At 44.4% G+C, this 28000-nt stretch overlaps 2 protein-coding genes across 2 annotated transcripts; one reads left to right on the forward strand and one right to left on the reverse strand.

Annotated features, from left to right (window-relative positions):
• The first annotated feature begins 7 nt into the window (after positions 1-7).
• LOC119404558 (sorting nexin lst-4) lies at positions 8-23972 on the forward strand. Its single transcript, XM_037671102.2, has 16 exons — positions 8-263; positions 1013-1096; positions 2273-2347; positions 3646-3825; positions 4175-4308; positions 4769-4859; positions 6282-6407; positions 7858-7972; positions 8710-8840; positions 14782-14885; positions 15466-15569; positions 16834-16911; positions 17003-17079; positions 18112-18201; positions 20225-20431; positions 23055-23972. Exons 1-16 carry the CDS (start codon positions 240-242, stop codon positions 23106-23108), a joined length of 1674 nt encoding a protein of 557 aa, XP_037527030.1. The 5' UTR covers positions 8-239; the 3' UTR covers positions 23109-23972.
• LOC119404559 (protein adenylyltransferase Fic) lies at positions 23643-27999 on the reverse strand. The gene is made up of 3 exons (XM_037671104.2): positions 27499-27999; positions 26502-26722; positions 23643-25216 (listed from the first exon to the last, which is right to left on the reverse strand). The coding sequence occupies exons 1-3, from the start codon at positions 27896-27898 to the stop codon at positions 24374-24376; spliced, it is 1464 nt and encodes a 487-aa protein (XP_037527032.1). The 5' UTR covers positions 27899-27999; the 3' UTR covers positions 23643-24373.
• Position 28000: the final 1 nt, after the last annotated feature.

A 28000-nucleotide genomic window follows, 5' to 3' on the forward strand; every position in this document is an offset into this window, starting at 1 on the left:
ATTAAGCCGACGTGTGCGGGGCAGTCGTGAGCGGCTGGTGACTGTTAGCAAAGGCTGCAGGGGGGTGGGTGTGAAGTTATGCGAAGTGCGAAAAACGGCCTGTTATGAGCTAACCGAACCGTCGCAGTCGACAAGTCACAGCTGGTAATGGGCGAAACGTCATCCGAATGACATTGCTACTGTCAAAAATCGACTGACACGCCTGGGAACCCCCTTCGCTAGCTGATTTGCCTCGTAACATGGACGGCAAGCAAGTGTGGCAGGTAAAGTACACATCTCTGTTTGTCACTGACTTTGAGTGTCTTGGTAGACTTTCAAGCCCTGACGAACTGCGAACCTAATCTATGGACAACACACGCTAAATAGTGGCTACGAGCGTTACAATCGGCCGGTCCAACTTCATCGAGGTCGAAAGGGAGTGTCGATAAACAGTGACGTCTGGACGTCAATGCCCAAGGCGTCGTGTAATTGAGCGCACAAGCGCGGTGACGTAACGCATTAAATCACGCGTTTGTTGCGAGTTATGCGACTTCGTATACAACATCTTGGAGTCATCGTGGCAGTCAAATTCCATGGAAACCTGTACTCGATGCTACAGTTAAGTTGTAGCCCCGAGTGAACATAAACCGTTAAGGCACCTCCTGAAAAGTATCGCGTCAAGTTAGCATTTGCTGACGCTGCAAGCACGCTCATCACGTGTATAACGCCACGAGCGAGCGTAGCATGCTGCCACTTGTGTTTGGAAGGCAGGCACAGCGAAATCTGTGCTTACTGAAATAATGTTACTGACTATAGTTGTCTAGCTGTTGGTTTAGTTTCACCGTGCATGCAACTCCGCAACATTTCGGTTCCGACCATTCGCACCACGCGGTTTGTGTTGCCTGACCAAGTTTTTTTCTAGTATTGGAGCTGAGCCAGCCGCCATAGCACAGCGCACGAGATTACTTCATTGGATGCGCCGTATTATGTATTTACTATTAGTGACATCTTCGTTGTATATTTTTCTTCACAGGCCAAAGCGCTGTATGACTTTGAAGCGCAGGCACCCGGTGAAATTAGTATTTGGGCAGATGAAACAGTCACTGTCATTAACAAGGTGAGTCAGGTTTTGCTGTCAGTACATTTTTGTTCACATTTGTGTGTGGTAGGCACTGTTTCGCCCTTTGTGTTATGTGAAGATGTGGTTTAGCATCATAGTTGCACAAAAGCAGCACTGACAGTGCGTGTATGTGTGTAATGTAAGCTGTAGCATGGTCACCAGGAAATGCAAATATAACACTGTGATATATATAGTAAACTGCCAGAAATGAAGAAACAGCTTGTATAATATGATGGAGCAGCGTTTCTTTACAATCATAATGTTGGATGGCAATCATAAGAATTCAATTGTATTGACAGCTTTCACGTGAAACACGGAGGCAGCATCTTAACATACTGGTACTGTAACATGGTGGCTGCGATAATGTCAACACAGCCTAGTCACTGCTGTGGGAAGCCTGTTTCAGTGGCAGGATAAAGACAGAACGCATGCACGATGCACTGACAACATTCACATGTTGTCGTGAACACAGTTCTGCAATGCTGGTACTACAAGATGGCAGCATCGGTGTCATCAGGGCAAGCCATCAATACCTTTATCTTATGGTATTACATCCACACACTTTTAAATGCTAAGGAAGATACTTAAACTTCATCATTGAACAAGAAAAGTGCCCAGTTGCCCAAAAGGGACACACAACTGTGTTTTTTCGACTTCACACATGGTATGAATACCAACACTTTCAAATCCACTGAGCAGAAAATGCACAAAAAGATTAAAGGACAATCCACGTTATGTGATGTTCTAAAGTGAAAATGCTGAAGTAGGAATAGAAACAAGTTATAAACAAGAAGGATATTACGAGTTTAGAAAGTCCACTTCCGTAAGAACTGATTAATTACCCAGCTAATGCTTGAGATCATTAAAGCTGCTGACAGTATGTGCTCTGCAAATTTGTTAGCATGCCTTGCCATGCAAAAAGCTGGTTTCTGCACTGAGCCATCCTGATCATTGCCTGTGCTTTCCTATTCAGGCTCGTTTGAATGCTATCGCCTTCCTTGTGTGCAGTGTCTAATCTTCACTTGTTGACTTTGTTATTACCACTCACTTCTGTTAACCTCTCTTGCCTTTTTTTTACCCTAGCTCGGGAAGCCAAGGAGACTGCTTTTTACTGTGTGTTCACAAAGATTAACAATAGCAGTTTGGTAGCAAACACTTTTTCTGGTTTTTCAGAATGTTGGAGAAGGCTGGTGTGAGGGCATTAACAGCCGAGGCGAGACTGGGTTGTTCCCCGAGGACTATGTGGAGGCAAGTAAACTGACAACTTTCTTGTCTAACCTTGAAATCAAGATAACAAGGTAGCTTGTCACCTTGATCATGGAAGTTACTGCATATTTTTCAGATTACCCGAAAGGAACAGCTACACTCCAAGTGCAGTGTCCCTTAAAGTTGAATATATTTTAATCCTTAACTGAATAACCTTTCCTTTCAAGCACTAGATTGTGCCTTACTCTACCTTGATAACTTATCTAGTTGGGTTGTGTATGTGGGAGACGTAAACAAATAGTAGCATGCACTCGTATGATTTGCATGAAATGTTATTCTTTTTCTTATTTTATGCTGTTTACATACAGTATCATTTCCATTTTGAGCATTTGTATGTCTGTCCTAGACTTGCTGGCCATTTGTATGTACCTTAGTAGATGAGATGTCCTCTCACAATGACTGCCGTGCACAGCCATGCGATTGCTTTGTTCTTTAGCTGGGACAAGTGGGTGGCGGCATCCTGCCGATAGGCCAGCCCATGAATGCTGCCTTTGTGGCTTCATTCTAGGAGATACTGTTTAAGCTCATACATTAGTGAGTTTACACCAGTATCAACATACATACTAGTTCAACAGAAGGGTGTAATCAAATGTGCTGGCCTTCAACAAGGATGCCAAACTGTGCCAAGTCGCCTGGTACTTCAGATCATCATCCTTTGTCTATGAAGGCTCATTCATACCAGCGACCAGTACCGGTCAAGTGACCATTTTCGACTGGCAACCAAAAAAGCGACTCTAGGCGACTGATGTTCACACCTGCGTGTGCTTTATATCCATCGCCACACAAAATTCACGTCTCTTTGCATTTCCATTGCCCCTTAAAATAAGCTAGCATCCTGTTCCTGCGCATCTGGTTGGTCTAGGCGCTTGCAATTGCGGGCACACGACTGAAAATTTGAGCAGCAAGCAGCTGAGCCAAAGCAGCTGCTTTGCGACTAACTTGGCTGCACGACTGGTGCTAGTTGTAGATGTGAACGAGCCTTAACACTTATTTGCACTTCCTGAGGCACTTCAATACACCACTGCAGTTCTGAAACCTGCCACGAACCAAACAATGTCATGTCTTGTTTGGAAACACAATAACGAAAGACCCGACAAATATTTCATGTTGTGCTTGGCTGGTTCTTGAAGATCTGACTGCAGGAAGAAATGGCTGAGTGCAAATACAATGAAAAGGCAGGTAGACATAGAAACTGTAGCTCTGTGTGTCTCATGGCTGCGTGCTTCGGTTACCATTGACGAAGAAATCTTGATTGATTATTGCATCTCGGTGCCTCCCAGATTCTCCCAGCCGGCCCTCCACCTCCATCAGTGCCACCACCACCTCTGCCGCCCAAGTACGAGACAGGCCAGTCAGCCGTGTCCACCACTGCGACCATGACGCCTTCGTCTGTGCAGTACGATAACGGCGATGACTGGGATGACGATTGGGACGACGATGACTCAAATCAGGGAGCACAGGTACCGCATTTGTGTCATTCGTCAAGCAGGGACCTCCATTTGAATTTTCAGAATGTTGCTGTATTACATTGCATTCGCCATGGTAGCTCAGTGGAGGAGGTGTCGTGCTGTTAAGCTCGAGAACGTCGCTTCGATTCGTGACCATGGCAGCCATTTTTCAAATGGAGGCAATGTGCAATGCAACTCATGTACTTAGATTTAGGTGCACATTAAACAAACCGGAGTTGTTAAAATTAATCTGGAGTCTTTCACTACAGTGTGCCTCATAATCGTGTCAGGTTTTTGGCATGTAAAGCCCCAGAGTATTATATTTACATATTGGGTACTCTGTTACATTGCTGTGTTTCAGGACATGCATCAGCCTCCGCAGCTGTCTGGGCCGTGCAATTACGGCTTGTTCCCACCCAACCGCTCCTCAATACAAGAGGCTGGCAGCAAAGGAGACGCCACATCCAAGGGCGGCACAGTCAAGCGTTTTAATCGGTCAGTGTGCCTGTTTATGTCCCTAATTCAAAATTATTTAGTGGGGGGAGAAAATGCGTAATAGTCCTTTCGTGTTGCTTCTTCTGCATTTTCAGTTTGGTTCAGTTTTAAATCTAGACAGTTATTGGGAGTACTAGTAAGTTCTCGTTCTAAAGCAGTGCTCTTTTTTTTTTACGTCTTAGCAGTACCTAGCTGAGACAAATGTGCCCAAGTATTTATAACATACCTCAGTGTTAGCTGTACACCTAAGTTGTGTAGCTAAGGTTGGCTTTGTACTTGTTTCTAAGGTACTCCTTACACGGGGAATGGTCATTTGGCAAACAGGCTGTCAACGTGGCCCACTGCCTGTCTTCCATTCTCTACTCTGAAGATTTTCGCCTTCATGTTTTGTTGTGTGGCAGATGAATTGAAGAGGTCTAGTTGTTTTATCATCCTGAAATGATATTCACGCTTATTGCAGGTTTTCAAATTTTGTTAAATCCGGTGGGGAATCGTGGCTCCTAGGACTGATCAAGCCTGTTGTGCCAAGTGACGAGCAGATCCACATTGTGGCAAGTACTTGTTGTTCTCTAAAATGGAAGGGAAAGATGGAACAGAATAAATTTTTTTATTGGGATTTTAGGTGCCAATGCTTTTATATTGCAATGGCATTTTGCTTTTGTGCAGAACTAGTATAATTTGGTTTAGTGACCTCTTTAATACATGATGCAATGGTTCTGATTGTGAAGATGTTTTATGCTAACACTGGCATTGCCATCTGTGTTTTTCTGTTCCTCCTTAAAGTCTGGTTACATTGAGGTAGCTCAATGCATGATGGCTGAATACAAAAACACTTGTGCATCAAACTTAGTGTGCAGATCAAAGCACCGCATGGGATCACAATAAATCTTGCCCCCCACCCCACTGTTGCTTCCCTCATAACAAACATGTAGGATGTTCCAGACATTTAAACACACAATTTCTTAGTCTGGTTCCCTGTGCTAGTCTTAGGTCATTTGACCTAGTCGCGCCACTTAACATGACACAGCATATATTCTTTGATGAAATGTAACTTGTCTGCTGCGGTCACACCTGCTCAGGCACATCATACTTTGGTTTTTGAGGGAGAGAGGGTCATTAAGCAGCTTGGGTTGTGACCAAATGAATGTTTTTTTCAGCTGCAATTGAATGTTTTTTTTTCTAGCTGCGATACTGGCTTGTCAGATTGTGTCACTTGGGCATTCACAATGATGGCAGTTGAAGGGGAGGAAGCTTGAGGTCACAGTTGCTGTCTTCTGAAAGTTTCTATTGACATTGCTCTTATGAGAAATCCTTTGTGTGCATAGATAATGCTGAGAATAAACTCCAGCTGAACCTCGTTATAATGAACACTGATACTATAGCCATCTAAATACAAACTTTGGTTGGTCGCGGTTCATTTCAGTAACATTTATTTTCTTTTTTATAAAGAAACCAAAAACGCGAGGGCGGCCACGACATTGGCCGTTACCAAGAAATACGTCGATCGCGTGAGTCTCAAGAATCGAAGGGTGGCATAAAAAGCAAAGTAAATATTGAAAGACAATTCACAACCAGACTTTATTAATTGCTTGTAAAAGTTGTGGAAATATCGGTCATCCAGCCAAAAAAAAAAGGGTGCATTTGACTAGTTGCGCTGCTGTACGAACTGAAGTTTGAAATGCCACAAGGTGAGAAGTAAGGATTGATTCTTTTATATTGGTTTTAAAGACTGCAATAATGCATTTTTGCATATAGGATTATTGCGCAAGCAAGAGTGCCACTTTGTTAGAGCCGATCATCTTCTCTTACAACGAATATTGGATATAACGAACTAATTTTTGATCCCGATGCTATTTCGTTATAACGAGGTTTGCCTGTACTACATTCAACACCCCAGCCAGCTTCGATGTGCGAGTCAGTGTATACCAGATAGGGGGGATGTGATAGACCCTGTGGCTCTCTTCATGTGGCAGGAGTGCGACGGAACGATCAGCTGGGCCTGCACCATGGACCCGTACTATTGCGAAGTGTCCTCCCCCAAAAAGGAGAGCAAGTTCAAGGGTTTCAAGAATTACATTGCCTACCAGCTGAAACCAACGGTGAGCCTGTTCATCCCCCACTTCAAGGGCAAGTGCATCATACAGCAAGATGTTCAGTGGAAAGTTGTTTAGCACTGTGGCACTAGCTGTTGTATTTTGGACTGACATTATGCATGAATTAGGCAGTTTTTTTTAACAGTGGATTAACGCTTGCTGGCTTGAGGTTAGGGCTAGTTGGTTTATGCTTGTAACAGGGAAATATAGTGCAAAATTCTGACAGGACACAAGACGAAGATGGCACAAGAACAGCGCTGTGTCGGGCCTTCTTCGCCTTGTGCCCTGTCAGAATGCTGTGCTGTTTGTTTTTTTTCCTTGAATAGTGGAACTGTTTAAAGCCGAGGTAAATCCCTGGGGATCCATTGTCTGCACCTTCTAGCCCAGCTATGAGAGCAAAACCTGACGAGAGGGAGAGCATAGGTAAAGCCAAGTCGGTGAGAGGGAAGCCTAGCCTAGTGAGTTGAGCCTGGTAGAGAAAGGGTAGTGATCTGGAGAAGGTGAAGCTGGGTGGTGAGGAGGAGAGCAAAGGTGAAGCGATTGTGGGAGCAGAACATGTGGTGTGGAAAGGAGGAGAGAGCTGGAGTGTGATTGGCTGTGCCGGTAAGAGTTGACCAATGGTAGCGCACACTCGAGCACAGGTGGTGCTGGTGAGAAAGGGGAAAAGGCGCGCAGAGCGATGGCAAAAACTGAGGAAAGGCATGCTAATGCCACCAGCTCCGCTGTTTAATCAGCCTTCATGACGTTCAATCAGTTGAAGCTGCGCACAGTTTTTAAAGTGGGAATTTGAAACTGCTTTAACTACCAATATAGGTACACCTTTGTTCTTAAAGATTCAGTGGAAGAGGGTGCCATCATGTTGTAGCAGTGTTTGGAAGAACTTCAGTTGTTTTCCTGGAGGCTATCGAACATGAAAAAGTGAAAGAAAGTTTTACCCATTGGAGTTGTTGTTATCGAAAACATGAGAACTTTGCAGGCTCAAGGAAAAATTGCTTGCTTCACTACTGTTCCCCCCCATGCATTGTTACCAAATCTCAGGCCAACTTCTGCGTTTTATTCGAAAACTGTGTGGTAGATTGCATGGGAATGCGACGGCGCTTCATTGTTCTAAGCTTCCCACTAACAGAAAATGGAACGGGGACCGTTGACTTCTCTGGAACACTTTATAGCGGCTACTGCGCTGTTCATGATGAAGATGGTATTGAGGAATTTTTTTGCAGACATCATGTATGGAGCCCTTCCGGCAATGGCTGATTCAATGAGCATGCAGCAAGTGTTGCTTGATGAAGAAAAAGAAACCTTGCTTATCACCTAAGTGACTTTAGTTGAACGCAGTGAAACCCACTTGCAGCAAACGCAGTAATCCTGCAAAAAACATATGTTGTGTCTGGGTGAATCTTGCCTGTTGATGTTGCTTGCTGTATTGATTGGGAGGCCCGTCGTGTTGTTCGTGCAGTTCAACGACGTGCCGGTGAGCCGCCGCTACAAGCACTTTGACTGGCTTCATGAGCGGTTGCAGGAGAAGTTCTCCCTTATTCCAGTGCCCCCACTGCCCGATAAGCAGATCTCAGGTCAGTCACTTTCTTTCTGAGACCCAGATTGTAACCTCCTAGGAACAGTTTTCTTTATTAATATAGTTCTAATATTTCAGTAATTGCTTTATCACTTCCAGAGGACCGCATCCCCCAACTTGGCAGCCCAGAATTTGGAAACAAAAAAATCCAACTGAGGACAAGTAACAATGTGAATTCTAATAAGACTATTCCACGGAACGATGTATAGTCCAGCTAATGAATTACTGGCAGTAAAGCTCGAGGACACGGGTTCAATTCCCAGCTACGGCAGCACCATTTCGATTCGGGTGCAATGAGTAACCACCCGTGCACTTACTTTTTGGGTGCATGTTTTTAAAGCAACACAGGTTATCAAAATTAATCCAGTTTCCACCACTAAGGCATGCCTCGTATAATCGTATTGTGCTAATTCACGTGGAACATCTCCATTTAATCAAATTTTTTTAGAAATTCCAGGCAATTCTTGAGAGCTTTAACTCCATAAGTGCCAATTAAATTACAAAAATTTTTTACAAAATTGCCAAATTTCTTTATGATGTGAAATGCTTCAGTAACTTGTGCAAAACAGAAAAAACTTGCGAAAACGTTTTACGGCTTATAAAAATGCTTTGTTCATCATATTTCACATCGTCATGTAATACTCGGTCCCATAGCCGGGGATTTTTTCTGGAGGGGCCCAGTTGCTGAAGGCCTTGAAAATCGCATATTTTCGTTATTTATTTTCGGTAAAACAGGCCGCTACCAGGATGACTTCATCGAGCACCGGATGGCGAAGCTGCAGTTGTGGGTCAATAGAATATGTCAGCACCCTGTCATGTCACAGAGCTCGGTCTGGATGCACTTCCTCACGTGCAACGACGAGAAGGTGGGTACCCCGTCACTGTGCGTGCTGCTGCTTCTCTTACGACTTTGAGCTTTGAAGAGAAACTGTGAAGCGGGAGAAACTGTGAAGCGGAGAAGCTGTGAAGCGGGGGAATGGCACTACTCTTTAAAGGGCCCCTAAACCACCTCCAATATTTTTTTATATTGGTATGGAGAGGTATGGGGATCAATACCTCCACCAAAAACTGTTACGAAGGGGTGTATTTAAGAATTAATAGATGAAAGGGTAGAAGGGTTGCTGTGCCGACACTGAGTTGCTTCAAAGACAGGCGTACTTTGTTCTCCTCTTCCTTCGTCCCTGTTGCCGTTGCAGTGTAACACTATATATAGTACAGTAGAACCTCGTTGATACGTTCCCGCTTAGTACGTTTTCCCGGCTCCTACGCTCGAAATCGTGAAAATTGAAAATAACCCAAAACAGTTGTGTGTAATATGTTCCTGTTAATACATTCCCGGAAAATACGATTATCCGGCAGCAACGTTCAGCACCGCGGAAAACTGTGGTCGTATAATACGTTTTGTACTCGGAAACTCTCATTCAGGTGTGCAAAACGGGCCCTCTCGTGTACTTGTGAAGCGCGAAGTGGCAGACGACCGCCGCGCGGTGACGGCAGCTTCTCCGCAGTGCCTTTTCCCCCCTCCGCGGCGCTTTCTCTGCTTTGCACAATTGTCCCCTCCGCGTCCCTTCCGAATTGCTCGATCATCCCCTCTGTGTCTTCTCCGAATTGCTCAATCGCCGCTCTCTGTCAACCACACACCGACCCGGAGGCAGGCGGCGACGCTGGCCGTCAAAATCTTCAAACAGCTTGCCGCGAAAACGCACATGCCGCCGCCGCATCGCCACCGCTGCACAACACGCCGCGACCCGTAACCATAGCAACGCCGCCGTTGTGCCCAGTGAATATGGCCAATAATTTCCCCCACACTTTTCTCCCGGAGTGCATTCGTTTTTGGGTTGCTGCGCCCGGCTCAATTCCAGTCGGTGTATTTCTTTGGCTGGGCAATTATGCCTACCAGCGGGTCGTCAGAAGCTGCCAGAAAAGATTTGTTCTGGAAGATATCTGGAAAGTTTTTGGTTATCAGACGCCAAAGCGAGACGATGCGCGCTCGCCGCCATCTTTTTCAGGACTCGACAGATCAAAGTGCAGGTGCTCGGGGACTTCACCTTCTGTTGCTATTACGCCGGGCGTTATCTTTTAAAGCCCCTTCCGCCGTGCGAGATGGTGCGATTACGAGTGGCGGCGAACATAGCACATGTCTGAAGTTAAGGGGGGAGGTGGGGATCGAAGCTGAAATTCTTTATTTTTTGTCGTAGAACAATGAAATTTGGCATGCTTATTGGGAAGTGCACTGAATGACTATTTACAAAGTTTCATTAAGATATCTCCAGCAGTTTTGAGATTATAAATTTTTACTTGCATCATTGTTATACCAAACTTGCAGAAAGCCTGGCGTGACAACAAAACATGGTAAAAGCCCAAAGTTGCCCTCATATTTTAGCCATAGGAATGGTTCATGCTATGACATTCTCCAAATATTTTTATTACCCCGATTTTTTTTTACACGGAACATTACATCCATGCTTGCATAATGCATTCGTTATCGTCATGTCAAATTAGCTAAAGAGTAAAAAAACGAGGGAGTAATTCAAAAATATAGGAATGTCATAGCATAGAGAATTGATTAGGGAATACAATGCAACAGACCTCATGAAAATCCATCAAGCCATAGTCGTGCTACGCGTTCTGCAAGCGGGACAGTCTGGTCAAAACACACTTCTGAGAAAACGGGCTCTAAAGTTGCACAGCCACTACATGTAAATAAAAATGCCCTGGGGCTGTAATATTTAGTGTCTTTGCTTGCAGGGGTTTTCTTGTGTCCTTGATCTTTCATTTTTCTGCACTATGTGCTTTCCTTTTTCTTTATTGGTTACTTTTGTCAGCTCTTTGAAGGGTGAGCCTTCAGGTTTAATGGCCAGACTTGCATATTACAAGTCTGTGGCATGCAAATTTAGGTGCGCTGTGGCAGTTATGGCCAAGACATTGGTGGCACAGGAATTTCTGAGTAGTACTTTAATGAAGCGAATTTGGCAGATAAAAATTCGTCCACTCCTTTACACAAGTTTATTTGTCACCCCCGCCTTGATACGCTTCATCATTCACCCGGTCGTGGTAATGGTAGTCGGCGAGGCTTTCATTATTTCAGTACATTTACAAAAGCTTGCTGCGATACCATGCACGGCTTGAAGCGCGCCTAAATTACATCACCACTGAGTGCTTATTTCCCCGCGAAGTGCTCGGCCGCGGGGTTCGGCAAGTCTGTGCCCGATATGCTGGGTGGCGGCATTTGCTGGCGATGCGCAATATGCCAAGCCGCAGCGATGAAACATCGGCGTGCAATATGCTTGGCCTCGCATTTTGGGGCGCCGACGCGCGAAATTGTCGCGGTGCTTCGAGCGATCGCTGTGCGACGAACTTGGGGAGATCGAGCGGCCGTGGGGTCCGCGGCGCAGCTGCCGATGCGTCAAATGCCGATCAGCGATTCCGAGCTGCCAGCGGGCGATATCATTAGTTGCTTGCAACAAAGCGCATTGCGGATTGTTCGCTTTCGCATGTCTGCTAGCACGATGTTCTTCCCCGCAAAGTTCGAATTCGTCGGTGCCGTGAACGTAGTTAGGCCTAGCCACGACTCCGAGCAGTAAGCACGGTCGCGGTGTGCGCTGCCGCGGTGCCCGATGTTTCAAAGTTAGTCATGTTCGATCACGAGCACAAAAAGTCGTCCCGCGGCGGTCTTCGTCACGAGGTCCGAGATGCCGACGGGTAGAACTTCTAACCGCGGGTCCGACGAGTGAATGCAACACAGGTCCGAGACGTGCTTCTGCGATGTTAGCGAAGAGCGCGTCGGGCTATCGCAGTCTGATGCACGGTCTGAGGAATGAGCTTCCGGGCGCAGCTGCTAACGCGTAATTATCGTCGTCCAGCGAACACAAAACGAGTGCGAACACTTCAGTAATTAGCGTGATTTTCGACAGCCGTGACCCCGCAACGCGGAAGCCGCAGACGACGCACATCGGGAGCGACCATCGGACCAATGGCGAGGCGCGCTGGAGCATCATGGCGGCCGCGGCCAATCGGGGGCCTCGAAACGACCTTTAAACGTTTGCTTTTTGTGCGCTTGTTTTTAAATGGAGGAGCCAGCTGAGGCGGGGAATTTGAAGACGGAGAAATGCTCTTTCAGACGAGCCCTAGATGGTGGTGCTCGGTCGTGTCGTTAGGGAGCTATAATTTTTTGAAAAACGCTTTCTTTTTTGCGATTTCCGCGATAATTTTCGCCACCTCAGCGGGCGCAACAATTTTTAATAGCACTTTTACGTGGTTTTCAGCGAAGATATTTTGGAATTAGATCGAAAAAGGGCTACAGAAACTGAAAATGTGATTTTCAGAAAATCGATTTTTTTGCCATTTTTCGCGATTTGATCCCCGCGTCCCCCCTTAAGACAGAACGCAAACTGATCAGCGCGAGTATGCGACGTAGTATGCGATTGCCGCGAATAGCTGTCGCTTTAGGGGACGCTCATCACTTTCGCGAGATTTCGCATATCGTGTTGTACCACGATTGTTACGTGCACTGCAAAGAGTTGAGCTTGTTAATTAAGCCTTTAGCAGGGCGGATTTTTCTTCACGGACGGGGCAAGTCACGCGTATCCCAAATGCGTATGCTTGAGAATATCACTTCTGCTCTTCGGCCAACCTAGCCCCATATTTCCAAGCGGCAATGCAGAAAGAATCGATGCTCATGCGGCGCAAAGTTTCGTCTGCTGACACGGCGGTAGCGTTTCTTTACGTTTACACTGGTTGTCACAGAGTTCGATTTTGCAATATTCGGGTTCTCTCGGGATTTCAATACACGTGGCCACGACGTTATTTTCGGTCAGGACCAGAACTAGCTGGCTGACCTCTGGCTGCCAGCAAGATGCCAGGAGTTCGAAAATTGAAGAGTCCCTCCATGTTTTTTGAGAAATAAATGTTTTTTTGCCCTTCCACCTCAATATGGCCTTGTCAGCCTCAAATTTTACTGGATTCGGATGGTACGTTTTCCCGGGTCCTACGTTTATTTTCCGCGTTTGTTTTTTTTCGGAAACGTATCAACGAGGTTCTACTGTATTTCAAGTAAGCACGTGCATAAAGTTTAGAGTGCTGTCACGATCAAACGTTCCAAACGCAGCACTGCCACATGCTGCGGGCGCACCACAAAATAAAGAAACAATCACACGCTTGTTTCCAGCCCTTTCAGTGTCCCCAGCGTTAGTTGTGACATCACCAGGAGAATCGGGTCATATCAGCAGCAAAAGAACCTGTTTGTCTGCCTGCAGGCACGCACTCTCTGCTTACCCTCCTCACATAGCAAGAAGGAACACTTGGCCAGTAGAAGAGACAACGAATGGAGCGTAGCGAAGGAGAGAACGAAACAAGCGAGGGCTGTATTTCGATCATCAGAAGTGTGTAACTCCACTATTACGGCACCATTTTGAAAAGTTCTCGCGGCCACGTGTTCGTTGTAGACCCGTGAATAACTGCAACATCGCCACTAAATTTCGACCGTTAAGAAAAACATTCTTTTTTCAGAACCTAAAGAGATACAAAAGATTGACCGTCCCTTTAGCTAACACTGAGTAGAGCACAGGCAAAAGCTTATGCTCTCACATTTGGTTCACATGACATTCATATTTAATTCACCTTTGATTCCCTTTAGTTCATGCTTATGTACATTTGATTCACCTAATTTTAATGATCACTTCTAATCACTTGGCATACATTTGCTACTTTAAACATTTGACTTGCCTTTAATTCTTCCTTGGGCAATGTGTGTACACACCACACGTGACTTTTAGAACAATTCATGTTGCCAATGCAAGACACCAGGTTTTTTACTTATGGATCATGTAAGGCTTTCACTTTAAAGTTTCAGCCGTGGCAAAGGTACATCATACAATTCAGCAATTTTCGAATCTTAGTGAGAATGCTTTCTGGGGTAAGTGGCAGTCTAAAACAGCGTTTGATGTCAGCTGATTCACCGAGTTACCACAGCCGTAGTAGCGGTGTTACGTTGTGTGGTGTGTTACAAGTAGCAGTGCTAAAGGTGGCTTCCTGCATGCCGTGTGCACACACAGATTGGCAAGACATATTATGGGCATCCAATGTAGACGCCGCACAGTTGGCTGCTAATCTTTGCTAGTTCTGCCTCTGCTGCTTACGCTCGGTTCGCCAGCACATTCGGTGATTGAGTAATCTTCGGTGTCATCTATGGCATTAGAGGTCTTGCTGTCTTGTAACAATTGCTCAGAATTCGGTAATTGGGATACACCATTACATGGAAAATATCGTAATTTCTTTCTATGTTGTTCTTGGTTGCATTGATGTTTTTTCCACATTTTGTCTGTCAAGTTGGGGATGCGACCTTTACGAATATCTATGCGATGGTTGGCAGGCTATTGTGCTACATAACATGACATTAGAAGGTCAAATATGAAAAGTAATTTTACGTTTGACATTGCAGCGGGCGTTGATGCCGGTGGCCGCGATCATTTTTATTTGTGTGCGCATACCAATTCTTACACAGAGGCGCACGGCGCATACGCGGTCAACATGCCTCACGTTATCTCCGGCGTGCCGCGGGAGATACGCAGCCACGCCCCTTTTGTGTCGTCGCTTTCGAAGCCTGTTTTTCTGAGAAAATAAAGTAGTTCTTGCCCAGACTTGAAGGAGTGTAGGTGTTTGCTTCTCGCTGCTCCTTGGGGCGAGTACGCTACAACATTATTGGTGGTCATGGTGTCATCTTTAGTGTTTAATGCAAGCAATGTATGCATGGAATGGAAAGTTGCTGTGCTTTGACGTCTTCCCACACCCAAACTTTCTTTGAAACAGAGATGGAAAATGGGCAAGCGGAAAGCAGAGAAGGACGAACTCATGGGAACTAACTTGTTCGCAGCCTTCCAGGTGCCGCAAATCAGCCTTGACCCACTTGCTGTGTGAGTGCTGCTTGATGTTTCATATTGTCGAATGCCGATGTTACGTTTGCCATTTTACTGCTGTCAGCGCCAGAATTGGGACTATCATTTTACAGGTCACACGAAAGAATGCACTATGTAAGCTCTATATAAGCCTATCTGTGGGCACTTCACGATGCCATTTTTGGGGCGGTTACCATATTTATTGGAATGTAACGCGAGCTTTTTCCCATATTCTTGCTACCTAAAGTCGATCCTCGCGTTCCAAAACTACTGTTTTTCTTCCTACCAAAACTACTGTTTTTTCTTCCTGGACGCAATGAAAAGTCACTCCTTGCATTACAATCGAGTAAATACGGTAATTCGCATCTTAGGTTTCAGGTAAACTGTAACAGTTTAGGAGTAGCTTGTCAAGATTATTTTTCTGCAACTCTTTGTTTTGTGCACGCGCACATACAGAAATGCATTATTATTCTTGCTGATATGTTGTGTAGATTGATTACAGTAAGTGTATAATACTTGTCACCTTCTTCAATATTTGAATTTGTTTAAAACTGCATATGTAAACTTTATATTTTGTCTTTATTTTCCTCTAAACAAGTGAAACAAGGGCAGACACCTTTGGCAAACTCACGCAGAAGATGGACGACGGCGTGAATCACTTGTACAAAACCTCTCAGGACCAGATCAAAAAGTGCTCAAAACGTGAGTAACTTGCTTCTCAGCTGTTGTAAGAACGCGGCTATTAGTTTGACAAATTTTCACTACGGCTCACCTTTCAATTTGTGCTGCATGCTTTTTTTGTGTGTAGAAACTATTCACCCACTGTTTGAAATTTAACAGTCACCTATAACCGCCATGGTAGCTTATCAAATTAGGTGCCGTGTTGCTAAGCTCAGGGACATTGTTTTGATTCCTGGTCACAGCTGCTGCATGTTGATGGGGGCAAAATGCAAGGACACCCGTGCAGTTAGATTTCTGTGCATGTTAATGAACCCCAGGTGGTCAGAATAGGTGGATAGCAAAATGACTAGGGATGGGCGAGTAGTGAATTTCAGGTTCGAAGCAAATAGTGATCTGATCGAATAATTTCAAATTGAATAGTTCGAATAGTACTCACCACATATTTTTAAGAAAAATGAGCATTTTCTTCATGACCCTTGCACAATATTTTTAAGAATTGGAACTAGGTATGAGTGAATGTCACTTTTTTCTTTTGAAATGAAGTGGAAGAAACCTTGAATAGTATCAAGATTTGAATAGCAGTAGGTTGCAAGTTATAAGTGGTGCAATATGTTACAATTTAAAAATTACTTATACTTAGTGCATATAAGCCCATATAACACGTTTTTAAACTTTAAAAAATATGTACATTTAACCTTGAAGTGTGGCTTCGCGGCAGTGCAGATTTCCCCTGGATGGGTTGTTTCACGGCACAGCAAGCAGACGCTGCAGTGAAACCACCTTTACAGGGGGTTATGTGCGGCCAAATGTATACATATATTCGTTCGTTTCGAATACTTCGAAATTTTGAATAATCTAAATTCGTATCGAAGCGAATTCGAATACTTTAATATTCGTTCGAATATTCGAAACGCCCGAATATTCGCCCATCCCTAAAAATGACGTCTTCCGGTTCGATGCCTAGCTCTTCGCTCTTTCAAGGTGTGTGCCGTTCAGTGTAATCGGGGAGAAAACGTGTACTTTCTGCGACGCGGTTGTTACCAGTTATCTTGCCTCCTCCCCGATTACACTGAACCGCACACAACTTGAAGCAGCGACGAGCTGAGCCTTGACTGTTCCTAGAACCGAAAGTGCTGTAGCAGACAACGCGCCGTTTTGCTATCCACCCACTAAACCACAGCACCCCCCCCCTACTGCAGTGCACCTTGTAATGATGTGATTGTTTTGGCATGTAAAATTCAAGAACTCATTATTAAACATCATCTGCTCTGTTCTTGTGCTTTAGACTACAAGTACGAATGCGAGAAAATTGCTAGTTCACTCAAGGAATTGGCAAGTGCATTTGACCTGGAGAAATCACTGCGTAAGTTCACTTGGATTTTTTGCTGTCAAATCTGATAGTATAGCATGTGTGCAGCAACAAGGTCCTGACCAGTGCACGTTTACTCACTCAGCTGCAGCTCAGCTGACGGAGGCCCTAAAGCACACGGAGGAGACCTACAAGCATATTGGGTGCATGTACGAGTCCAAGGTATGGGCTTCACGTATCATGTGGCAATTTCTTTCTTTTTCATTTTCCTTGGCTAATGGTGATGAAATACGTTTTGTGCAGGCTTGGTGTACCATGCATATGGTATGCTGCCACACATAGTGAGCATCCTCTTGAGCTCAACGTTATTGTTGACTACACTCGGGTACAAGTCAAGAAAAAAAAAAGTGGCTTTTTGCCGTCAAAGGACCCCCATCCAGCCAGTGGCGTCGCCATGTCATCGTGACCCCGTGGCAGACCGCCTTCACGCCGCGCTCACGAGAGGAGTCACAAAGCAGTGTGTCAAAGCGTGTCACAACGAGGCTGCGACACCATTGGCTGGAGGGGGGGTCCTCTGACAGCGAAAAGCCGCTTTTTTCTTGAGTTGTATCCGAGTATTGCATATGTTACCGTGGTTGAGTTATTGTTGAGGCCATGGGCCCTATTTCTGGCCTCTGCAGATTTACATCTGTTGTGTTACTATGTACTATCGTGATGGAAGAAAGCACAAACAGTGCGGCATCTACATTTTATGCTGTTTCGCATTTCTTTTCAAGCGGTCGTAGCCTGGTGGTAATGAAAAGCCACTGTAGTCATCCACGATACATTCAAGAACCACTCCAGCGTCTTTTTATTGGCACCAAGGTCAGAGCGCGATGAAAACAGCGCGCCGTACTGTTTGTGTTTCTTTCCATCCCCCCTGTACAAGAGATGTGCTGTGTCTGTTTCTGTGGTATATAGAGTGCCATGTTGTCAAATTAAACCCCGAACTCTCCACCATGGTGCCCTTTATAGATTGTGTTGCTTTGACACATAAATTGGTTCTTGCAATCGTAAGGACAAACATTGACTATTTCCAGGCAGTTCGGCGCAATAGCAAGCACTGGCTCCCTCTCCACCTTTGCTATGTTTTCAAACACATTGCTGAAATGGGTTGCAAATGATTTTGGATTGTATAGAGTTGTTTTAGCATTGATGATGTTGCCTCTAACTTTGTAGCAAACCAGTAATGTGTTGTTGTGTCCTGTTGTGCAGCTCCAGCGCTACTGGGAGTCCCTTGGTGATGTCCTGTTTATGTACAAGGGTGTCCTCGCTGTCTGGCCAGACATTGTCAGCTTCCACAAGGTCTGTGTCCTGCCAACAAATGGCGAACTCACTATCCGGATAGACACGTCCCTTGAACATCCAAGTAGCAAAACAAATACCTTGTTGATACATTCCCATTTTGTACAGTTTTGTGAGGCCGACATTTGCCATCAAAAACATCGAAGGACAGAATACAGGTACTACACTAATTTTTACTGTCAGTTCCCAGGAAAATATTTTTCAGAACTAAGGTTCAGTGCATGCATAAACTGAAATCGTACGATGAGATTTAGGTGCATTACACCTAGTTTTGTTTTAGAACAGGGTGTTTATTGCCATTTACGCTGCTGATAACACAATCCTTACTTCGCATAATAGTACATACAGCACTTTGCTGTCGCTACCAGTAGTCAGGCGAATGTGTGATAACTTTGGCAACCTTCACGTTGCATGTTTTCCCAGATGGCATAATCTTTTCCTGCACATTTTTGTTTTCCTATTTCAAAATGCATGAACAGGGCTCTATGCACTTGAAGCTTTCGCTGACAGTGTTTTGAGAACATAGACTTGAATGACTGCTTGCTGTGTCTGTTGAAGCAGCAGCCACGTCGTGCCTCCTGCTACATGGGCTGTTGCTTCCTTTCTTGTAATTTTGTATATAGTGAAGGCATAGTGCAAAGAAAGAAAAATGTATTTTTATTACTATGGGCTCCTGTCCTTTCACTAGCAACAAACAAAATTTGGCAATACTAGTGATTTAGCTACAGATTGCTTTGATGTTGAGTTAAGAGTAATTGTTGTTTTTTATTTATTTATTTATTTATTTATTTATTTATTTATTTATTTATTTATTTATTTTTGTTGTGACCATAAAGTATTTGCACATGTGTGCACCACCAGTCCAGGAATGAGAAGCAGTGCTGGTTTGTTTTAAACACGAATGCATCTTCTGGGTGTACTCTTGTGGAAGGTTGTCGTAAAGTTAATGCGACTTGTAAACAGTCGCGGACATTGTGGTACGATTCAGTGCATCTTCATTGCTCGTTGTTGTGTATGCTATACAACTTGTTACCAGTGTAAGTGTGCCAGATTGAAGGTGTCATTCAACATCGCTTTCCAGAGTACTAGGCTTGTGCGAATAGTAAATTTTAGGTTCGAAGCGAATTCGAAGCAAATAGTGATTTTGTTTGAATAATTTCGAATCGAATTCGAATAGTACATATCACACATTATAAAGAAAAACGAGCATATTTGTCATCACCAACCAGCCTGCAAAACGTTTTTTTTTATTGTAACAAGGCATGTGCAAATGTCATTCTTTTTGGTTCAAAGGGAGTGGAAGCAACTTTGAATAGTAGCAGGATTTGGCTTTCGGTAGAATGCAAGTGATAACCTGTAAAGTATGTTACGTTTTAAAATTTACTACACTTGGAGCATATAAGCTGGTATAACAAGTTTTTAAACTTAAAAAATGATGAATCGATGAGAGGGTAATATGTTCATTTAACCTTGAAGTGGGGCTTCGCGGCAGTACGGGTTTTTCCTGAAAAGGTGTAATCACGGTAGAGCACCCCTCCACTGCAGTGAAACCACCTTTACAGGGGTGTTATAAGCGGAATAATATACACCTATTCGTTCCTTTCGAATACTTCAAAATTTTCAATAATTTAAATTCAAATCGAAGCGAATTCAAATACTGTATTATTCGTTCGAATATTCGAAGTGCTCGAATATTCGCACAAGCCTACAGAGTAGCAATAAAGATAAAGACTGCTTAGGGAATGTCATAATGCACATAACAGTGTGTGTGTGCGCTTGCACCACAAGCTCCGTTCAAGTAACTTTTGCGAAAGAATTTGATTTGCAGTATTGAAGGTCACTCGCTCGCTCGCTCGCTCGCTTGTTTCATACGTGGAACCTCACCTTATATCTGTGCAATATTGCGAGATGTTTCAGAATGTCAAGCACACTGTGAGCTGCAGTTGTTCAATGTTGAATAATTGTGAAGCTAACTAGGGTGCCTGGTGATGGACTGACCAACAACTGATGCTTGCGCATGCAGACGTTCCTGAGCAAGCACAAGGAGTATCAGAAGATGCGCGATGAGGTGAAGCTGTCGCAGGAGGACCTCGAAGGGATCCGGCAGCGCATGGATGTCGTCTCGTATGCCATGCTGGCCGAAGTGAGCCACTTCCAGAAGCAGAAAGTACACGACTTCAATGCCGCCATGCACGACTTCCTGGGCGGTCAGATCAGCTTCTACGAAGAGGTACGTACTACCAGTCCAACACCAGCTTTGCTGTGGTGTCCTGCTTTCTTCGTTACTATACTTCGTTTCATACATCAGGTGCAACACTGTGGCAGCTAGCGAGACTTCTTGTGGTAGATGCGTTCATGCCAAGAGATAGTTCAGTGATTTTACCACCCGTAGTGTTATTCTTTTCTTTTTAGACTCTGTAACAAATGAAGATGCTTTGTGCCTTAGAAATAAACAAACCTCGTTACATATTTGTACAGTTGTCAATGGGTTGTTCTGGATCGCTTAGTCTCTTTATTTTTGTATCGTGGCCTGCATGGTTAGTTCTAGTAGTGCACAGCCAAAGCCATTCGCAGAGGCCGCATTTACAATGACGAAATCCAAGAGCGAGACGCGCAGACTTAGACATTTTGCTGAACAAGCTTCTTGCATAGCTTCCACAGCGTCGCACCTGATGTATGAAACAGAGTGTAGCCGTGCTGCAGGTATGCACAAGATCACAAGCGAGGTCCTTCACTGTGTTCAGTACCAGAGTTGAATTGTGAATTCGACAAGTTCTTGGTGTGGCAGGATATCTTCTGTTGTACTGTGTGCTTTCTGCAACTAAGCTAGCTTGGAGCATTGTGAACCAGTAGAACTTCAATGCTAGATTGACAGTTACCATTTGGAAATTAGCCGGGTATGGAGTATCTGAGTGCAATACATTTCTACGGTGTCATGTTATGACGCAATGCTGCTAGCAAAAAAAAAGAGCAATAGCAGCTATTTTTGTTAATGTTTTTGGTGTAGCAAATCAGCTCTTCACATTAGATGTTGTGCTGCCCTATCATGCTTAAGCTCCATGTCTTTTTTTGTGAACTTTTGCCCTCACAGAATATCAATACCATTTGCAAGATGTTGTAAGGTTTTATTGCATTTTTTTTTTTGGTAAAGCATTTTGATTGGACAAGTTTAGTAGTAAAGGATATGTGCCGATCCCGTGTACTAGTCTCGTCCTTGTTCCTCTTGCATTACAGTTTTCTGATTCCGAACATGTTAATTTTTGCGTGCAGCTGTTCAAAATTAAATCCTTCACAGAAGGAAGGATGCACATAAAATTTCTGTTGTAATTAAATGAATGTGAAATGCTCCAAATATAGCTGGATAGCAGTAATCCATGGTCTAAACGTAGGACCCCGATCTGCAGTATGTGGCAATAGTGGAAGTGCACCTGAGCACTTGCCATCATCGTATATTAGAGAACATCACACCATAATTTCGTTTACCTAGATGTTACTGCTGTTGTATATAGTTGTCATGTGCTATTGCAGCGTTGCCTGTGCTCTTGGGCTTATCACTTGACAGCAAATGCCTACGAGAAGGGAAATCGACAACTGCCTTTTTGAAGCACAAAGCCACATTTCCCTTTCTTAACCCTTCTCCCCCCTTTTGGGATTCTGCAGAACTCATTTGCAAATGCATAGAGTTACAAATATGGCAAGGATCGAGGGCTTGTTGAAATGTTATGCATGCCACTCCAGTAAGTCTTTATGATTTCCGTATAATTTTACGGAGTACTATATGCGGATTCCATCCAAATTCCATTAAATTTCCATTTTAATCTTGCAGACTACATAGGGAAATATTGGAATGCATACAGATTGCTTAAATAGGGAATTAATTGATTCCATATATTGTATTGCACATTTTTAATAAATGAAGGGGTACAGATCGAGGGGCCTACCCACCACAGTACCACAGTGGTCTAATGGTTGTGGTGCTCGACTGCCGATTCGAAGGTTGTGGGATTGAATCCCGGCCGTGGCAGCCACATTTTCGGTGGAGGCAAAAATGCTAGAAGACCATGTATTTAATTTAGGTGCACGTTAAAGAACACCAGATGGTCAAAATTTCAGGAGCCCTCCACTACAGCATACCTCATAATCATATTGTGGTTTTGGGACGTAAAACCCCAACAATTATTGTTATAGGATCGAGGGGCCTGTTTTTTGTCAAGACGCAAACATATGAAGGCAAGAAAAAACTTGTGCATTATTTCCCTTATATAGTTAAAGTGAATGAGACAGACTTTCAAAAGACAATTCAACAAAGGAATTTTTATAATACGTATGCTGTTATAAAGTGATGTCATCTTTTCATTAAAGAAAGAAGGGAAATTTTTTCTAGGGGCTCGTTTCCTTGTAAGACACAACCTCATGAATCCAACCAAAGCCAAAGAAAGCATAGGGGACATTGTCTTTAACCGTAGTGTAGTAGTAATTATGGCGTAAATTGATATGACAGTGGACGAAAAAATACCCTTTCCTTTAGTGGGATCCGAACCTACAACATTTGAGTCGCAGCACATTTTGCATTTACTTTTTATATATGGTAATTAAGTCTTTTTCAGTCATGCATTTCATATGTGTTAAAAATCTCTTCAGTTGCATGCAGACTGTTCTGCCAGCAAGGGCGTGCAGGGTGTGTCAAGTTGCTTGAGATTTAGCTTTTTCCTGCTTTCTTCTTCACTTCATGTACATGGGTGTACGTGTTTGTGTGAAAGATTATTTGAAGTATTTGATTACTTGATTCATGTTTAGCACTACCGGTATTCCTAGATCCCTGGTTAATCTGTGCCTGCTTGTTCTCTTTCCAGATTGTAAAGAACCTGAAAGAAGCTCAAAGCAGGTACATGACGGCACCGCAGTAGTAGCGCGTGGTGCAGCCTACAATGCAGCAGTCTTCCCTTGCCAGCCAGCATCGGATGCACCTTGCAAAAGCAATTCGCGCAGGCCAGCGTCCAAATCGAGGTACAGCGACCGGTGCACCTCCGAATTTGTAACTCTTACCCCCTCCCTTGTACATGTCAGTCTAGCTTTTCAGTGCGACACGATATCGAGAGACCATACTCTTGTGGTGGAGGTGTGAATGCCTTTGCTGCCGATGTCTCGAGACTCGATTCCTCGCATTTGCGTGACGCCCACTGTGGCCGTCCTCGAAATCAAATCTTTTCCATTTTCACAGATGCGAGCACGGTTGTCCGTATGTCCGCGCAGCTTTTTCCTTTTTTACACGCACCAATGGGATATGCATGGTAAAAATCGTGTGTGTCAAAGGCTATCAGTTGTGCACCTGTGAGAAAAAGAATGTTAAGCATGTCGTCATGAAACGAGGGGCTTTGACGGTTGTTTTTAAGTGATTTTCCACTGAGATGTTTATGTCTAGCCACACTTTTATACAAGCGTTTTTGAGAGATACGTTTTCAGTTAGGTTTGTCCTAACAAAAGCCGTTTTATTAAGCCTATGTGGCTGTAAGTAACAGGTTAGTTGCATAACATAAGTGCAACCTGTCTATCTGAGAGTAGTTTTATACAACTTGTAGGCTCTTTTGTGACATGGTATATAGTTGGATGCTTGATACAGAGTGCTAGAGCATGCCTGTTGCACATTTGAGATGATAGGAAGTGGATGTATCTTTTTCCTGTTGAGTACCACAGGACTGTATCCTATACGTTCCGTATTGCTTAAGCTAGTTATGAACATTGTTTCGAAATAAAAGAAATGTTCGTGCACAAATTGTTTAACGAGTGCATTGAAGCGTTTATTCTTAAAACAATACTGAGAGCATAATCTCGAAACAACTCTTACCCACTGTCAACTTCAAACAAAGGTGTAATCAACACCTTTAAAAAAGGGTGTTGCATAACAAGCACATAAATACATAAATAGCATAACTAACAGTATATACACTTGTTCATGCTGGAAGGCACTGCTGATCGCACCTATTTCAGCATTGTGGCTAATTTATCAACTCGTTATCAATCGGTAGAATGCGTCGCCTGTAGTTGCACCTTCGTGGTTTTCACACAACGGACAATTTACACTAGACCTGGGAGGGCACTCGTATTGTTGACCATGATTTTGTCAGTCAGCATTCTTTGGCTTGCTTCCTAGCAATGTCCGTATGTACTCAGGTTAGCTGACAAATGCCACTTCACCCTCATTGCTGTCTTGGCTTGTCAATGCTCTCTGGTGCTTGGCATACTCAGTTGCATAGAGGTAAACGTCTAATGTCCGTTCCGTGCACTCCGCAATGAACCGCACGAAAGGTCTGACGTCACCCTCATTGCCTAACTGGAGGTACTCGTAGTATAGAGCACGGTCCTGCTTGCGCACAATCACTGGAGGGTAGCCAACGCGCATCAAGAGCAAGTTCATGAGCAACCGCGCTGTCCTCCCGTTGCCATCAACGAAAGGGTGAATGAAGACCAGCTTGTAGTGAGCGAGGGCAGCGTACTTCACTGGGTGTAACCTGAGCGCTTCCTCGGAGTTGAGCCAGTCCACAAAGTCCTCCATCAGGTCACGGACCAATGAAGCCTTCGGCGGCGTGTGTTCACCCACAAACACCTGTGTCCTTCGGAAGGTTCCGGCATCCACGGGGTCGACATGACCCAAGATGCGGCGGTGCATGGCCAAGATGTCGGAGACCGTGAGCAGCGCCTTGTTGACCAGAGTGTTGTTGACAAACTTGAGTGCGGCGTCCAAGCCCAGGATCTCGTTGTGCTCCATGATGCTCTTTCCTGGCACAGCTGTGCGTGTCTCAACAACCATACGGGTCTGTGCAAGCGTCATGGTGTTGCCCTCAATGGCTACCGTGTGGTGTATGTGCTGGAAGTAGGCCTCTTTCTTCATGCGCTTCAGGGAGGGGTCACCCTCTGGGATTTGGATGAGGAACAGCCGTTTTTTGTCTATCCGAGTCAGCTGTTTCTCGTCCAGCTTTTCAACCACGGGTAGCGTGCGCTGACGGTTCACCAGTGCCTGCACAGCAAACGTAACCATTTTGTTTGAGAACACTACACATGTAAGGGTAAACAGCCTCATGTTTAAACTTTACAGTACTTAATGCTTTACAGGTAAATTACACCTTTGATGTGAAATAACTGGCCAACAGCAAAAGCATGGTAATCCACCAAGAAATTTGCAGACTTATGACAACACCCGAGTGGTGAAATATTTCAAGGTCACACTCTAATTGAATGAAAACTCAAGGCACCAAAAGAACACAACACAGATAAATGGTGTGGAATCAATGACAGGACGTTGGCACAGCAGTCTTGGCCTTCATTTTTCTCCACTACTAGCATTTTCTGCACCAACAAACATACATGCGAAATTTGAGTGAGCAGCTATCGTATAGCCGGCATTTTCCTTTTGTGTACCATAAGAAAGGTGATGACACTGTGTTCTCTCATTCTGCTGCATCCTACAGGACAGCGCAACATGTAAGGCTGATTTTCACAGGCACTACAGGCAAATATTTATAGTGAATGGACAGAATGTATCAGGCACATATCCATACGATGACATCTCAAGTGTGACAAACCACTAGAGGATGGTTACAACCATGTAAAGCACACAGTGAATCTAACTTTTGTTCAATTTAAATGTAGAAATAAGGAAAATTAGAAAAGTGGACAAAATGACAACTGGCTGGAGGATGTACGTAACTTCACGTCATGGAAATGGTGCTTTACCAATAGGCTACCTATTGGCTGTCCTATCAACTTGCATATTCATGTATGTACAAAATTAGTACTGTTAGCAAGAATTGCTGATAACTACAGTGATTTATGTGATACATTCAACTGCAGGTGGAACATAGTACACGAACTTGTGAGCTATGTGAACTTGTGTGCTAACTTACTTTAGCTCGAGCTGCAAGTACTTTTTCTCGGCTAATGTAAACACCACGCGTATTTAATGTTAAAGGTTCGCGTTACCTGCTAAAACATTACATTTGGCCAAGCAACGATGCCAAATGTAATGTTTACCAGGATATTCAAGTTTCTGACCTAAAACCAGCGCCACAAACATGTGTCTCTGGGAGAGTCAACTATCTGGAACACTCTGGGAGGGCTTGACCTCACAAAAATGAGTAAATGCTATTGGATGGAGAGCTTATGCAAATTCTCTGTGGGAGGGACAGTGATGGCTGAGGGCGGAGCCGACATCTTTTTCTTAGGTTGTAACCATGTTACCTCAAGGCATAAAGACTGCAATAGCATAGGCTCTTGTTAAGCAATGATAAGAGGAAGATGGATACCTGCGAGTGGTCTGGTTTTGCAACAAGAGCACGGCTGTACATATGATCTGCCTTGATGAAGTCCTGCTGGTGGTTCTCGAGGAATTGTCCATATTCTGTGAGTATGTCCGGATGGCTGGGACTCAGGATGAGTGCATGCTGAAACAGCTTGAGTGCCTTCTCGTACTTGCCCAGTGCAACCATGTGCATTGCTGCCCTGAGTGAGGTCAGGGCTTCCACATCTGCAAAAAAAAGGAAATGCAACATCCTCTTGACGTGGGCTGTTGAAACTGCAGTGTTGAGATACGTTCTTTAGCCGCAACCATGCAGCTTCAGAACCAGTAGGTTATGTAAATTATCTAGCAAATGGCTTATACTTGTCTCAAGACTGCTGGATAGCATCATTAAGCTTTTTATAATTATCGCGTTACACTGTACTCGAAAAAGCCAGCGCTTTTCAGGCTTTTCAGTGGCCACAAGCAGATGTTTCCAGAGGAAAATCTTGAACGGAATTGGAGTTAAATCAACGTACGGTCGATACTGATTAAAAAAATTCTAAAGTTTTACAGCTTTTAAAATGGGTGGGCAATGGAAGTGATGCTGAAACCCATATTTCCCAGGCACGTGCCCGACTTTTAGTTACGGCGTGCTGCGCAACTTTTTTTTTTTTTTCGATTGCACATGCACAATTTCAAGCTCTTTGTGCACGCGGCATGCGGTAAGTTATTGCGCTGTATCGCCACTGCACATCAGTCATCGCGAGCGCGTTAGCAAAGCGGGTTTTCACTCGTCTAGCAGTTCCGTGACACCTGGGAATCATGCCAGCTCCTCGAATAGTAGTGCGTCAAAAGAATAAGAAAAAAAAGTGCGCCGATTTCTGAATGCCGCACGCACGCAACTTCCCACATGCGAGGTGGCGGAAACTATGGGGGAGAGGGGCAAACAGCTGTGGAGAATACTTTACGACAGGTTGATGATGGCAGCAATAACAAATGTACTGTTAACAAAGGCGAACTACCGTTTCTGTCGTTCTCATCTTTCCTCTTCCGGGTGGGAAGGTGGTTGTAGACGTCGACGATCTCTTCTTCGGTCACTTCGAGATCGTTGCTGTCCGGCAGGAAATTTGGCAGCGTGCGTGTACTCTGCTGGTCGGCTATCTCCGTGCTCTTGTAAGGCGTTAGCTCTAACTTGGACGCTGTTTGCTGCGGCCGCTTCAGATTCCAGACAGACGGAGTCCACACTAAAGCGAGGCTCACGAGCAGCACAAGGATGCCGACGATCATGAACGATGCGCTGAAACTTGCCACGTACTTGTGGGATCGCAAATCCTGGAACAGCATCGACATAATCCAGTGGTGCGTTGACATCATCATGCTCTCGAGCTTCATGTACAACCACAGGAGAGCGTTGTAATTCATTCTACAGGCGACAATCGGCACTCCTTACGGTGCATCGCATACGCTGGTACACCGGGCATTGCATCAAATGCGAAAATACACATCAGCCTTGCGGGCGCGTTG

Source organism: Rhipicephalus sanguineus, chromosome 9 (assembly GCF_013339695.2).
Source record: "Rhipicephalus sanguineus isolate Rsan-2018 chromosome 9, BIME_Rsan_1.4, whole genome shotgun sequence".
NCBI classification, from domain to species: Eukaryota; Metazoa; Arthropoda; class Arachnida; order Ixodida; family Ixodidae; genus Rhipicephalus; species Rhipicephalus sanguineus.

Bases quoted from the DNA above. Each gene is read 5' to 3' on its own strand.
- LOC119404558 (XM_037671102.2), top strand. From the start codon at position 240: ATGGACGGCAAGCAAGTGTGGCAG. The intron at 3,826-4,174 runs GTACCGCATTTG...GCTGTGTTTCAG, and splicing joins ACTCAAATCAGGGAGCACAG to GACATGCATCAGCCTCCGCA. The intron at 6,408-7,857 runs GTGAGCCTGTTC...TTGTTCGTGCAG, and splicing joins CCTACCAGCTGAAACCAACG to TTCAACGACGTGCCGGTGAG.
- LOC119404559 (XM_037671104.2), bottom strand. From the start codon at position 27,898: ATGAATTACAACGCTCTCCTGTGGTTGTACATGAAGCTCGAGAGCATG. The intron at 26,723-27,498 runs GTAGTTCGCCTT...TTTTTTTTGCAG, and splicing joins AGATGAGAACGACAGAAACG to ATGTGGAAGCCCTGACCTCA. The intron at 25,217-26,501 runs GTATCCATCTTC...TTTGCTGTGCAG, and splicing joins CAAAACCAGACCACTCGCAG to GCACTGGTGAACCGTCAGCG.